Here is a 13,972-nt window from a genome sequence, read left to right as displayed (position 1 = left end):
GGCTGGTTGTAAAGGCCCTTCCATCCACCCCGAGTTGGCGCACCTGGTTCCCCTCCTTGCTCTGTACAGCAAGGGGTTTCGAGCGTGTTGCCACTTTGCCTGGTCAGACGGGCTCTTGGGAATCTGGGGAAGGCAGCGTCTCCGAACAGTACCTCAGAGGATGTGCCTCTGAAAGGGGGCGCCGGGTGGAATAAGCTTGAGAAGTGTTACACTGGCGCATGTGCCACAGGACTCCCCCCTCTCCAAGGGGGAGAAGTTGTTTTCATACATTAATGGCCTTATTTCCCAAAATTATTTCCCCAAAGAACATTTTTGCTGAGGTGTTTTCTGAGGAGCACATTCGGGCAAGTTCGGGCCACGTTTCCTGTTATGTTAGTTACTCGGGGCCAGCTGGCGAGGGGCCTTGAGGGCCTGGGGCCGGAGGTGAGGCCGAGTCCTGGGTGCAGGGGCCCACAGTGGCTGGGTGCTGGGTCTGGGGCCAGCTGCCTTCCCCACTCCCTGGCTGGCCTGGTCTCAGCCGTGGAAGTAGCACTGATCCCCCACACCCCCACCCTGGGGCGCTCAGCTGCTCACTTTGTCCCCCAAGAGCAGATTTTTCCAGTTCTCTCTCCTCTCCTCTGACCTCTCTCTCCTGCTTTGTTTCTCCTGTTTTTGTTTCTGTTTCTTATTTTCTCTCTGTGTCTTCTCTTTGTCTTCTTCGCTCTGCGTCTGCTGCTGTCTCCCTCCCTCCCTCCCTCCCTCCCTCCCTCCATGGCTGCTCGTTCCTCCTTCGTCAGCCTCTGCCCAACTTCATGTCTGTCTCCCTTTCTCTGTCTGCCTGTCTCTCCGGCCCTCTGTCTGTCTCCCCCACGCCTGACTCTCTCTGCACTATCTCACTCTCCCTCTCCTCCCCCTCCCCTTTCAGCTCTAGTTCCCGTTCCTGCAACATTGACGTTGCCCTGTGGCTGGATGATGATTGCCCTTCATTGCAGTTCCTGAGAACTGCCAGTCCTTTGTGGTTTCTTTTCCTCCTCTCAGGCATGTGGACGCTCGGAAGCATCCACTGCAGGCTCGTGAGTCTTTGCGGACTGTCCCTCACCAGCACTCACTGGCCTCTGCCAGGTTTCTGGACACTTTGTGCATCCTGGTCACTCAGCACCAGCATTTTGTGTGCAGTTTGGGTTCCCCCATGAACCACTCACTGCCCTGACCTGGGGTTTCTGCCCATCGCCCGCGTCCCGGAGTGCCCAGGGCAGAGGAGGTCTAAGTCTGACCATGGTCTCTATGGTAACGCTCCAGTAACCACAGGGCTGCCGTATCCAGAATGGGGCCCTCCTGGCCCATGCTGGACATCCAAGCTGGGCTGGTGAGGCTTTGCTGGAAGCTGCCAGGTGCCATGGCCGTTTGCCCTTGTCTGTTGAGATGGGCGAGCTGGTGAGAGAAAGAGTGGAGTCGCTTAAAATTCAGCACTGAGATGGTTGGAAAAGCTCATCCCAAGTCCTGTAATAAGATTCATGGCGAAGTGAAATGTTTCCTGGGACTTTCTGGGGTGTCTTTAAATCCTTCAGAGGGAATGATCTCATTTGAAGGCTGATGACAGTGACGTTTGGATGCTTCATCAGAAATGTGTGTTTCAGCGGGCGGCCTCTGCCCGCATCTGAGGATCAAGGCCTGAATAGCCCCTGAGCCCCCACCTGCTCTAAACATCACATTCCGAATGGAAAGAGGCTTTTTATATCAGCACTTGGACATCCGTGTTTTAATTGTCTACCGTCTTGGAGGAGATTATTTTTAAAAATGCCATTTAAGAGAGGCTACTAAAAATATGTCTGAGAGAGACACAGAGGCTTAGCTCAGAAATATTAGTTTTTGACACAAAATCATCTGGAAAAGGTACTTGGAAAACCCACTTTAACCCTCTCAGTGCTAGAGACAACACCTCTTTGGGCTCAGCCATGGTTTTTGGGTGATGGGCAAAGGCCCCAGGGGTTCCCCTGCTCCTTGATGTTAGAATACCTGCTCCCTGATCCTGGGCGGGTCCCCGAAAGTCCCCGTCTTCCTGCTGCACGTGTCTGTGCTAAATTCCCGCCCCTGGATTATGCCTGGCTTGCTCATCATTTCAGGTAGTTGGGTGCCACTGGGGGCCCCAAAGGGGCTCCTGTTTAGGGTTTGGATGGGGGAAGCCTGGCTACCCAAGGCTTAAGATGTGAATCTTTGAAAACTTATTTCATTAAAATCACCCGGTGTCCAGGTTTGGATGAATCAAAGTCCTGAGCTCATGACAGATACTCGTTCTTGGTACGAGTGAGACCGGCTCTGGGCCTGTAGGTTTTTTACTGTAATGCCATTAGCATGGAAAAGGGGTTCCTGCGAGAGGCGATCACTTGGGTTTGGGCCAGGACCTCACAGACTGGTCTGGGCCAGGACCTCTCTCCAATGTGCTGAGATCTGGGCACCAAACTGGATTGTTCTCGGTTCTGCCATCCTCACAATTAGACACCCCCAAACTCTACCCTTCTGTCTCCATCCTGCCTTGTCAGTCTTACTGACCAGGAAATATCCGTCTAAGTCTCATTTGAATTTGTTCTGTTTCTGCTGAATTAACACACACAGTATTTCCAAGGCCACATAATAACCACACGGTTGTGCTTGTGCAAACCTTCTAACTAAATATGTGCACTTATCAATGTTTCTTAATTTAATAAACTTCATTCTCTATGGAAATAGTTCCTTCTGATGAGTCCTGCCTCCCCCACCCACTCATGTGACTTTCTACATTTTGAAGATTTCTTCCTGTTTATCATAATTTTCTTTAAAAGGCCCATCTCTACCTCTTCCTCTCCTGGCCCACCATTAGCTTAGAGCCACTGAGTTAGAAAGTGAGCAGTTTTAAGCGAGTGACATTTGGGCCTCCAAGGACCTTTGTGCTTCTTCTAAAAGCACTCTCGATTTCCTTGAAGTGAATTTATGTAATATTCCAGTAAAAATAAATGTTGTTTTTGCTGTTTGTTTCTTGGAAGTGATTCCCTGGCCAGCAAATGGTGCCGAGGGGTGTTTCTGTCTCTTCTGGGAGGCCAGCAGGTTGCCGACTGGACTGAAACACAAAATGTTCACAATTAAGTTGTAAAAAGCCACACTTTGCTCGGAAATCGACCTCTTTTTGAGGGAGGGGCGCTGTCTTGGAACTGCTGCCCTCGGAGTTGCTGCACTGGGGCCTTTTTCAGCGTCTTCGTGTCTCGTCTTTAAATGGGACTTGTTTTTTGTTTTCTTTTTTTATTACTTTATATATTTTTACATCATTTTTTCCCATTTTTTCATTCTAAAAAAAAATGAAAAAAAAAATATGGGACTTGTGGTGCCAAACTCTGAGTCTTGAAATGAGATTAACTCATCCAAAGTAGGGTTCACATGTCACCTCTCCCCTCCTTTATTTTCCTTCATAGCTACCACTTTGCAGAGTCACTTGCTGACTCCTCGTTGTCCCTTTGGTGCTTGGCGGTGTCCCCGGCACCTTTATCCAGCTGGCTGTGTCCCAGGTGCCCGTGGGAGCACCAGGCCTGTTGGATGAGCGTGAACACTGCTTCTCTCGCCATGGCCTCCCTGCTGTGGATGCCCAGAAAATACTTGTTGAATTTGACTGAAAACGAAAGCTTCTGTGCCAGTTGTGTACGCCGAGACCATGGCTTTATTTGTCATGAGATGATCAACATTGCTGTTTTCATTTTTTATTTGCTGTCACATTTAAGGAGCGATCATGTATCTCCTGCTCCTGACTCTCCTGATGTCTCCATTTAAATGGTTTCCAATTTGGGTATGAAATTGCCCATCAGTCACAGGGAGGATTTGTGTTTTCGGTGGTGGCTGGCGGATCCAGCCAGCGCTTAATTGGAAAAGCAATTGGCAGAGAGTGAGAGCTGGCTGGAGGAGCCGTCCCCCCCCACCCCCACCCCGTGCCCTACCTTCAGTGCTCATCCTGTTTCCCCCCGGATGGGGGTCTGAGCACTGCACAACCCCCAAGAGCCCCCGTGGGTGACAGCTCATCAGTTTAGTCACTAGATGCATGTTAGCATCCTCTCACATGTGTGTCAGGTGCTGACCTGGGCCCAGGGGAGCAGGGCACAGGCTGTGGCCGTGGCCTATCCCCTGGGCTCCACAGTCTGCATTGTGAATGGAGATGCTGACGTCCAGCACTGCTGGTCCCCGGGGCTCTGCCAGGACCAAGACGCCAACTTCCTTTTCAAATAAATCTTGTTTGTGAGACCCTCTCTTCAAGAGGAGTCCCTCTTTGGCATCCTGTTAGAGGAGAGCAGAACCAGTTTTTGTGGAGGAAGAGCAGTAGGGCAAGGGTCAGGGGCCCCTACCAGAAACTCTGGGGGCCTGTCAGGGGCAGCTAAGAACCCCGATGTGGAGCAGCAGCGGAAGCCTGTGGCCCAGCCCAGCAACTTCTTCCTTCCGCCTTCTGTCCTCGGCCTTCTCACCTGGAGCAGGAGCGAGTCTGGGTTCATGGGCTGCTCTCTGCTCTTTGTGATAAGCCTCAGTCTTTTACTAAAGATTGGCTGGAGAAATGTAGTTTAAGGCTAGTTTAGTAATTTAAGCCTAGAGAGACTGTGGTAATCGGTGACTTGTACTTTCTCACATGTGAGCCTTAAAAATACCTGTTGATGGAAAGGTGACGGGCAGGAGGCTGGCAGGTTTTCGCGTGCACATGGTGTGTGTAGTGTGTGTGGTGTGTGCAGTGTGTGCAGTGTGTGCGCAGGCCTGGCTGTTCCCTCTTGCCTGCCTCCCCATTTATGCTCAGAAGAAACAACTTCCTGAACCACGAGCTTGCCCCAACTCCCCATTTGGCTCCCTTTAGTGGCGCCCCTGTATTTGAGCAAAATCCTGAGACCTGCTCCTTTCCCTCAGGTTCCCCAGCTCCATCCTCCCTCCAAGCCGCTTCCCCTCACCCACTTCAGACGCCAGAATCATGTGTTCTTCCTGGAGACTGTTCACACTGCAATTGGATGATGAATCGTGGGCTGGTTAAAGGCAGCCTCTCCTGACAGAGCTTATCCTCCATGAGCCCCGGGCCTCATCTTGCTATATGCCCAGAGAGGAACTTAGTGCAAAGCTGAGCACCAACTTCTGAATAACCGGAGAGTGTGTGCATCTGTGGAAGGAAGGAGCTAGCCCTTCACCCATGGGTGAAGGCAGCTGGGCCCAAGATCATCCGTCTGTCCTTGAGTAATGAATGCCTGGCGCTGGGCAGGGCCTGCCTCTTGCCGGGATTCTGGAGGGAGCTCACCCCACCCACCCCGCCAGGGCTGCTTCTGATGCTTTACTTACCAGGGGAAGGAGAGGCCCATGGAATGTGGCAGCTTGTTCAGACAGCACAGCTAAGTCAGAGCTCCCTCCCTGCCAATGCAGGTCCCCTTAAAAAATATATACATATATATATATATTTTTTATACATATATATTTTTAGGACAAGGAAACAAATTGCAACATGCTATCATTTAAGAAGAACTGCTAAATAACCACCAGTATCCCAGAATCCAGAAAAAGTACAATAGCTTTATTAATTAGCCATCTGATGCACTTCTGCAATACGTGTCCTACCTTTTAAAGTATAATCTGAGAGCCTCTTTATATGACAGCAATTTTATGATATTTTCTCTGCAGGGAATGGAAAGATAATTCCATCATTCCCCTACATGGTTCATCAAAGCTTGATTTCCCCAACATTTTATATGAAAATTGAACAGTAGTTATATGAGAGAATTTCACAGCCAACAGCTATATACCCACCACCCAGATTCTGTCATTAACATTTTACTATCCTTGCTTTAGCTTTATCACCCATTAGTCTGTACGGCTACCCACCCACCCACTCACCCACCCACCCACCTGTCCTTTTCTTCCTCCCTCCAACCATGCACCCTTCAATTCATCTTCTTTTATGCATTTCAAAGTAAATTGCTGACCGCAGTGCATATTTCTTCTAATATAATTCAACACGCATATCTTTGACTGTGTCAGTATTTGTTGGTTGTTGCTTTTCATTTGGGGTAGCATTTGCCTACAACAAAAGTGCACATGTCATAATTATGTGCGCACTGAGTTTTGACCGGGGCCTGAACCCGTGTAGCCCAACTTCCTATCCAGGTGCAGCACATCGCCTGCATTCCAGAATGTTCCCACTGCCCCTTCCTGGGCAGTCCCCGTCCATTCGCTCAGAGACAGGGCCATGTTTTTTCTTCATCATAGACATACATTTAAATTAAAAATGTTAAGGTGGTTACGCTTATCTTTTGAAAGAATAACATTTGATATGCATGGTAAACATTTATGAGCTATAATGTTTTTACGATAAAGAGCACACCTGCCTCTGTCCTCTGACCTTGCTCCTCAGCGCCCTTCCCCCACAAGTCCACAGTTGGCAGTTTCCAGTGAGTCTTTCTGGAAACAGTTATTGCAGATCAAGCACATACACACGTCTGTCTCGACTTTATCATGGAAACAGTCGCTCACTCACCCTCACGGTCTGTCTGACTCTTGCTGTTTGACGTGAGTGAGAGATCACTCCCCATGAGCAGAGATCTGTGCTACTGTTTTATTAGTTCCACAGCTGTGCTCTGATGGTGCCAGTATTTTATGTAATCATTCATGAATGGTGTTGCAGTGAGGCCTGGGGCATGTTTCTGTGTCTGTGGCCCGCGTATACTCATTGTTGGAAACTGGGCGTGCGTTCTTAGTCAGTCAGCACATACATTCTTCATGTCCCTTCCCTCTGACCTTCCTTCCCCAACCACCCTCCCATGCATCTATCCACTTGTGCATCTGTTACCCGCTGAGACCTTGACTGAGGAATCGATGTGCCCCAGGCTGTCTTGGGCTCTGGGAGTTTTGTCCTTGAGCCCCTCATGGTCCTTCAGGACAGACAGACACGTCACACATGAACTCGCCTTGGTGTGATAGTCTGTGTTTGTGTGAGCGACCAGGCTGCCCAGAGGCGAGAACAGAGAACAGCCTGGCAGCTCTTATCAGGCATCTACTCCCAGCAGAGGCTTTGACCTCAGCTGACCTTTATACTGCAGGCAGATCTGATACCTCTAATTGTGTATTTGTTCAGCAAATGAATGCATTAACAAGCAGGTAAACACAGAAAACAAAGTGGCAGCCCCCCCAGAGGCCAGGATCGCCCAGGCTCCCTTCATGATAGAAGGCCCAGCATCCTCGGCTTGGCTGGGCACCCTGGGGACAGAGCTGTGCCACTTCCCATTTTCTTCTTATTAAAAAATGAGCTGAGAAGGCAGCAGGGGTGTTGGTGGAATGGAAATTGATATCATTTTTGGCTGTGCGGAGAGAGAGCTAATTGCTGAAGGGACGGCCATTTGAAATGAGCTTGCGTGAGAAAATGACTGGAAAATGTCAGTTGCGGGTGTCATTTCGTGATTGGGACAGAGATTTGCTGCCCTGTAATGTCTGCCTTTGTGCCTTTCCTCTGAGCTGTGAGTTGGAGAGGCCTGTAATTAGAAGAGAGAGAATACAGGTTTCTTCCTGCGGATCCTCCTATCTCCAAACTAACTTGTCCTTATCACGCATGAAAATTTCGAATTGGCCACAAAGCAGTTTAAAAATGGATTGACATTTCAGCGTGGAAATACAGCTTGCGTTACCATTCATTCATTTTATCAGTCACAGAGATTAACTCAGCGCCTCCACTGTCCAGGGGCCAGGCGGGGCTGTGTGTGTCCCTGTGAACGCGGAGATGGGGGAGATGCTGTCCTCAAGCCCCTTATGGGGGGGGACCAGGACCCAGAGCCAGAATGGGCGAATGGCCAGCCGAGCACCAGGAAGGCTAGAGCGTGGCAGTGGAGAGTTTGTGCCGGTGGTCAGGAAAGTCGTCTCCCGGGATTTATATTTTCGTTTTGAAGGACGAGAAAAGAGCCAGCTGTACAGAGAGGGGAAGGGGAGAAGGGAACTGATGTGTGATCATTTGCTTCACGGGCTGTCCGAGGGCTAGATGTGCAAGTACGGTGGCACGGAGTAGGTCTTCATCTCGTCTTGTGCCGTCTGCCATCTCTGATTCTTTCTAGCCTGGGCGTCAGGACTGGTGTCGTCGGGTAGGTGAAGACGAAACCAAGGTCTGCTTGATTTAGTGGCTTCTTGGCCTGTCAGTGGAAGCTTGTTTTCTTTGTCTAGCCTCAAACCTGGCCCGGCCCAAGATGGCTCCATTAAGTCATCTCCATCTCTGGGTACACCAGCCTACAGACTGAGTGAAATGCAGATGGTCTCAGTGACCACCAGACGTGCAGACATTCCAGTTCCAATCTCAAGCTTCCACGAGACAAGATGAGATGAGGCCTCCTCGTCTTGTAATGACTTTTCCACCAGCACATGGTCCTGACCTCACTAGGGTGTCAGACTTCAACTCAGTTCTGCCGCCATCTCCCTGGATGACAGTCACAACCCAGGCCGTCACTTGTGCTTTTGATCAGCCAGCCACACACTGGAGGTTCCTGTGACCCCTTCCTCAGACTTCAGGTGCCCAGGTTATTATCTGTGCTCTGATCGGTTGACCCAGACCCCCTCCTCAGGTTTGATTAATTTGCTAGAGAGGCCCACAGAACTCAGGAAGCCTGTTGACCCACTACATCACCTGCGTATTACAAAGAAAGCAGCCAGATGGAAGAGAGGCACAGGGTGAGGTGTGGGGAAGGGCATAGAGCCTCCTACCCTCTGCAGATGCCTCATCCTCCCCAAGTGCCCCACGTTCATCCACCTGGAAGGCTCTGAAGGCCCCCCCCCGCCCCCGCCGGGCTTTTACGGAGGCTTTCCGACTTCCGTGTGCTTGATCAAATCACAGGTCATGTTGCTTGAGTTCGGTCTTCAGTCCCTCTCCCTCCTGAGGTGTGAGGGTGGGCCTGGAAGCTCCAAACCCCCAGTCACATTGTTGGTTCTCCTGGCAGCCCACCCCTATCTTTAGGTGCTTCTCCAAAAGCCACTTCATTGGCATAGCTGAAGACACCTTTATTGCTCTTAACACTCAGGAAATTCCAGTGGTTTCCACCATGTGGGTCAGGGACTATGTGGCCAAATATATATGGCCCAATCCAGATTTTTAAACGAGCCAGTATATATCTTATATCAGAGTATCAGGCTGGGCAGGCAGTGTGAAAAGACATTCAACTTCTTTTGAGCTATTTGGTGAGTGTGGCCATCTGTTATCATCCTGTAACTGCACAAGAGCTGGGCCTGATTTTCAAGATAGATCCCACAGAAGATAAAAAGTTCACAGACTGTTTTTGGGCCCAGCCTCCCCGGCTCATGCAGACACTTAAGTGTCTCCTGGCTTGCTGATACCAATCACGCCACATAATTGGAAGAAAAACTCCAAGCCAGAAGGATTTAACAACTCCCAGCTACTTACATCCACAGTCCAAAGTGTTCCCTAAAAGCCAGTGGCACCGAGGACAAGCTTGTCTGCCCAGAGCATGCCCTCTTGTAGGAATCCATCGTTTTTGAAGAATCTTTGTTCTTATTACTGTAAAGAGAAACCCGTCCTTAAAACCCTGCTTTGTCTTTTAATGCAGTTCTTTTGACGCCCCTTACCTCTGGATTTGGGTCCCGTGGCTTCAGTTACCCGCTCTTGACTGTGGTCTGAAAACATTAAGTGTATTTTGAGAAGGGAGAGGGCACATTCACGTAACTTGTATTGCAGCTTATTCTGATCGCCTATTTTATGATTAGTTATTGTTAATTATTTATAACTTACAAATTACTGTGTCTAGATTATCAGAGAGGAAAGAACATAGTCTACTTAGGGTTTGGTGCTGGCCACGATTCAGGCACCCCTGGGAACCCAACCTTGGGGAAGGGGAGGGGGACACGTACTTTATTTCGGAATTCAGGGTGGCAGAGAATAGCCCAGTCCCAATGCTGGATGCAGCAGCCTGGATCCTCACTCCAGCCCCCCAGCACCCACATGTGTCCCTTTTATTAGCGTCTTGAATTTCACTGCTTTAGCTTGTTGATACAAAACAGATAGGACTTGATCACCCCAGCCCTCCAAGGCTTTTCCTCGGGGATGTCTGCGATCTTTTCATAACAGCTAACCCTGCGCCTTCTCCAAGAACATGTTTACATTAAAAAAAAAACGATTCATTCAAAAGATACGTTTACAAAAAAATCCACACAAAGATAGTCTTTCTTTCCCCAGTCCCGCTCCTCGTCTGTTATCAGTGATAGACATGCTTGCTATTTGTTATGTAGTTTTCCAGAATTATTTTTATATTTCTACCCTCATGAGTATGTGAGTGAGAGGGTGTGTGCCCCCTCTTTTTTAACCTGGCCATTTCCTGTGCACACGCCCTAATTTCCTGCCTCACGTGTCTCTAGCTGGACATTGAGAATGTTTGTGTTTGTTAAAAACTTGTTTAAGCAGTGGAAAGAGGAATGACCTTTGATGTAAATTTTGGTTGGTGTCTTTGGTGGTTTCCTCTTGATAAAATCTAAGAGTAAAGTTTCTTTTTTTTAAAGATTTATTTATTTATACAAGAACCGGGGTACAGTCCAGATGTGTGGGGGGGGGTGAGAGGATTCACCAGAGACATAGCGGGGACCAGAACAGGCAGACTGATGAAATACACTGCTGAGGGGAGCAGCAGGCGTGACAGGAGAGGTCTGTCGAGATCTGCTGCGCCATGTGGGATCCTCTCCGGCCGGCCGGGATCGAACGGGCACTGCAGAGGCTGCGGACAGCTTCACAAGAGGCGCTCAACTGCCTGTGCCACCAGGGGAGGCCCCTGAGAGTAAAGTTTCTGGGTTAAAAAAATGTGGATTAGTTTTTTGGATCTTCCAACAGGCAGGCTCTCAGCTTTTCTTAAAGATGACACCATACCTCCTACAGCCCCCTACAAGAAGATAGGCTGGTCACATTAACAGCAGGGTGACCCCAGCCCAGCATGCTCCTCATCTTTTGAAAGGGAAGTTCTTCCAAGCAGCTTAGCAGGTTTCTTCTGGCTGGGGCTGGAGGAGACTCTCCGTAGCATCTCAGCAATTCCTGCTGCCTGGAACTCGTTCAACTGCTCAGAGCTAGAAAGCGGGAAAGGGCTCAGGCTCGGTCGTCTTCCTGGGCTGCCACCCATGGGGTGAGGACAAGTTCATGTCTGGTGTCAAGGCTGACAGCACACTCTCTTCTCAGTCATTGTCGTGTTGTTAAGATAATTGGTCATTGAGAACCGCCTACCCACTGGGCGCTGGTCTACCCTCTTTACAGGCATGAATTCACTTTGCCCTCAGGACGGCCTTGCGAGGGTTACTTCTGCATCCCCATCTCACAGATGGGGGGGACATGGTGACCAGAGAGGTCAAGGGGTTGGCCCACGACCACACAGCCAGGAAGAGGTGGAGCTGGAACATGGCCCTGAGCTGTGCAGCTCCAGAGTGCAGGCCCCATAGCCACCACGCTGTCCTGCAAAGGGGCCCCCCATTTCTTTGAGTCTCCTTCTAGTCTTCTCACCTTTTCCTCCATTTGCTGAGGGTTTATAACAGAGAAGCCTTTCAAGTTGTTCAGAACTGAAATTTGCATCCACTTCATGTGTGACCTTGGCCCCACGTCTGTGAAGGGGAATAGTTCCCACCCTGGGTAGTTAGTGAGAGATGGGTGGCGATTGTGGCTAATGCAATAGCTCAGGCAGGAGGAGAGGGTGAGCTGCGTTTCTCTCCCTCTTGCCCCCCTTTCTGCTCTGCTGGGTCCTTTGAGCTTTGATGTATGTTCTGGAATTCTGGTCAGCATAGACTGGATCACACCACAAAGGAAAGCTCATCCTCTGGGTGCGAGAATAGTACTGCCCTCACTCGGGCATTGGTTGCCCGGCCGTCTTGCTGTCTGCCTTACATGAAAGGACCAGCAGGCTGTGTGGTCCACTCGGTCCCGGCTTCCCGGGTGCTTCTGCCTTGCCTTGCACAGAGATGTTGGGGGGGCGGGCGTTGGTCCCGCGTGTTTACGTGTGGAGTGTGTCTCTGCATGTGATGTTCGTCATGGTGACAGTGGACATCTCTCCCTCTGCATATCTGATATCTTGCCTCTGAGATCCTAATTAGGCCTTTACAGCTCTGGAATTACATGCTTTTACATGCCTGCAATGATCTCAATAGGATTAATGGGCTTTTTGCCGTAAAGATAATTGAGATCTCTCACAGTGGCGCATTTTTATTACTCTGACACTGTCTCCAACCATCCTTCCACAAAATCGCTGTTTTCCAGTAACTGCTTTTCCACCTTATTCCGAACAGGAATATTCAGGGATCATTGAGAGGCAGAATCCGTCTGTGATCACGCAAACCATGGTAACCGTGATGTGCTTTCTCTCTCTCCCTCCCCCAATGGCAGGTGCCTGGAGATTTGAGTCAAACATCCGAAGACCAGAGTTTGTCAGATTTTGAAATGTAAGTCCATGGTGTCTACTTATGAGGGGCTGTTTGGAAATAGGACTCTGTAGTTTGGCATGTGTCCCAGAAGACCACAGGGGGAAACAGAAATCACTGCTTCAATCTGCATAGTCCGATTTGGGTTTTGTTGAGGGGGGATTTGCATGCCTGCATCCTGAGCCTGGCCTTCAGATGTGTTTTATGTCTCCCCTTGGGTATTGAAAAACAATTTATTTTTTTGGCTGACATTTTAGAGTTGGAAGATAGCACATAAAAATTTAAATTTTTCTATTTTCTTTATAAAAAGACTGAAATCCCTGCAAGGCTGCAATCAGCTTAAGCTGAGCAGCAGCTGCCTCCTTCACACAGGGCATGTGTGCTTCTGTTTACCTCAGTCCCCACTTCTCCCTATTGCCCAGGTCTGGTCTACATCACTCATTTCACTGTCTGTGACGCCTTCAGGCATTTGTGTTTGCAACCCAAATTATTGGGTTGCAATATATTGGGGTTATTGGACACCACAGTGGTTCAGTCTGATTTTTGATTGGCTTGATTCTCTCTGGTGCCTCTACTAGTGTGTCTAGACTATAGCTGATTAGGTTGCCTTGATTTTTTGATAGATAATCCTCTTCTGTAGGCAAGGGAATTGGTGTGAGTCCTGGGTTTGGTCCAGGCAGGACCTATCTCTTGCCTTGCTCAGTTGTGCTGAGTGGAGGAAGGTTCCATCTCCACAGGGGAAGGTGCCATCCAGAAGAAGCCCTGCTTCTGGAGAGAGTGTAGGTTAGCAGTCTGTCATAGCCTAGCAGGCTGAGTTGAAATCATACATTAATGTGACCCTGGGCAAGCCATTTAGCCTCATTCAGCCTTTTGATGCTAAGGTGAGGCTTGTGCTACCAACCTTGCCAGGGTCACAGTGGTGATTAGAGTGAGCTTATGGAAAATGCAAAGGGCAGGGAGAGGCACTGGGTGCTTGGGGCAGTGGCGGTAGAGGTGGAGGTGGCTATTAGGTTGGATGATGTGGTTAAGAGGGGAAGGATGAAAATCACAGCTGAGTTTGCCTCCCATGGACCTGTGGGTGCAGGGAGTGCAGTGTGAAGAGGATAACAGAACAGCAGGCTGATGGAGGACAAGGGTGGGAATGTGATGGGAAGAAGGGTAAAGCTGCTGAGGGGAATCCCAGAAATGAGTCAGTCGTGAGGCAGAAGGGACTCGTACTAAAGCAGTAATTTACCAAGTGTCTGCTGTGGAGAGGTGTCAATGCCAGGTCTGGATGGGGGAATGAATAATCCAGTCTCTGCTCTCAAGCAGCCCCTGCCCCTTCTTTGGACACCAAAGCACACTGGTCAACTCGACTCCTATAATTCCCTTGATCTTTACTCAGAATCATTACCTAATCCACACTTACACAGCATTTTCTCTGTGCCCGGCATTGCTCTAACACACCCGGTCTCTATGACGACTCTCTGGTGTGGGTTTTGTCTTACAGATGACAGATTTGAGTCAGGATTCAGATTCAGGCAGTCTTGATCTAGACCGCGTGCTCTTTACAAATGTTAATCCCCCTGCCTGAAATGCTTCT

The 13,972-nt window shown here is 49.5% G+C and overlaps 1 protein-coding gene across 2 annotated transcripts in view; it reads left to right on the top strand.

Annotated features, from left to right (window-relative positions):
• SNX29 (sorting nexin 29) overlaps positions 1-13,972 on the top strand; it is a gene marked incomplete at its 3' end in the record, with an annotated part of 282,630 nt that overhangs the window by 184,580 nt on the left and 84,078 nt on the right. For both annotated transcript variants that reach the window (XM_084250522.1, XM_084250521.1), the window contains exon 16: positions 12,356-12,411. In XM_084250522.1, the coding sequence (XP_084106648.1) occupies positions 12,356-12,411 (56 nt within the window). The remainder of the gene's footprint in view (positions 1-12,355; positions 12,412-13,972) is intronic.

The sequence above is a fragment of the Talpa europaea genome (genome assembly GCF_964194135.1).
Source record: "Talpa europaea genome assembly, chromosome: 12".
NCBI classification, from domain to species: Eukaryota; Metazoa; Chordata; class Mammalia; order Eulipotyphla; family Talpidae; genus Talpa; species Talpa europaea.
The sequence above is the reverse complement of the archived record's forward strand: the minus strand, read 5'-3'. Positions and strand labels throughout refer to the sequence as shown.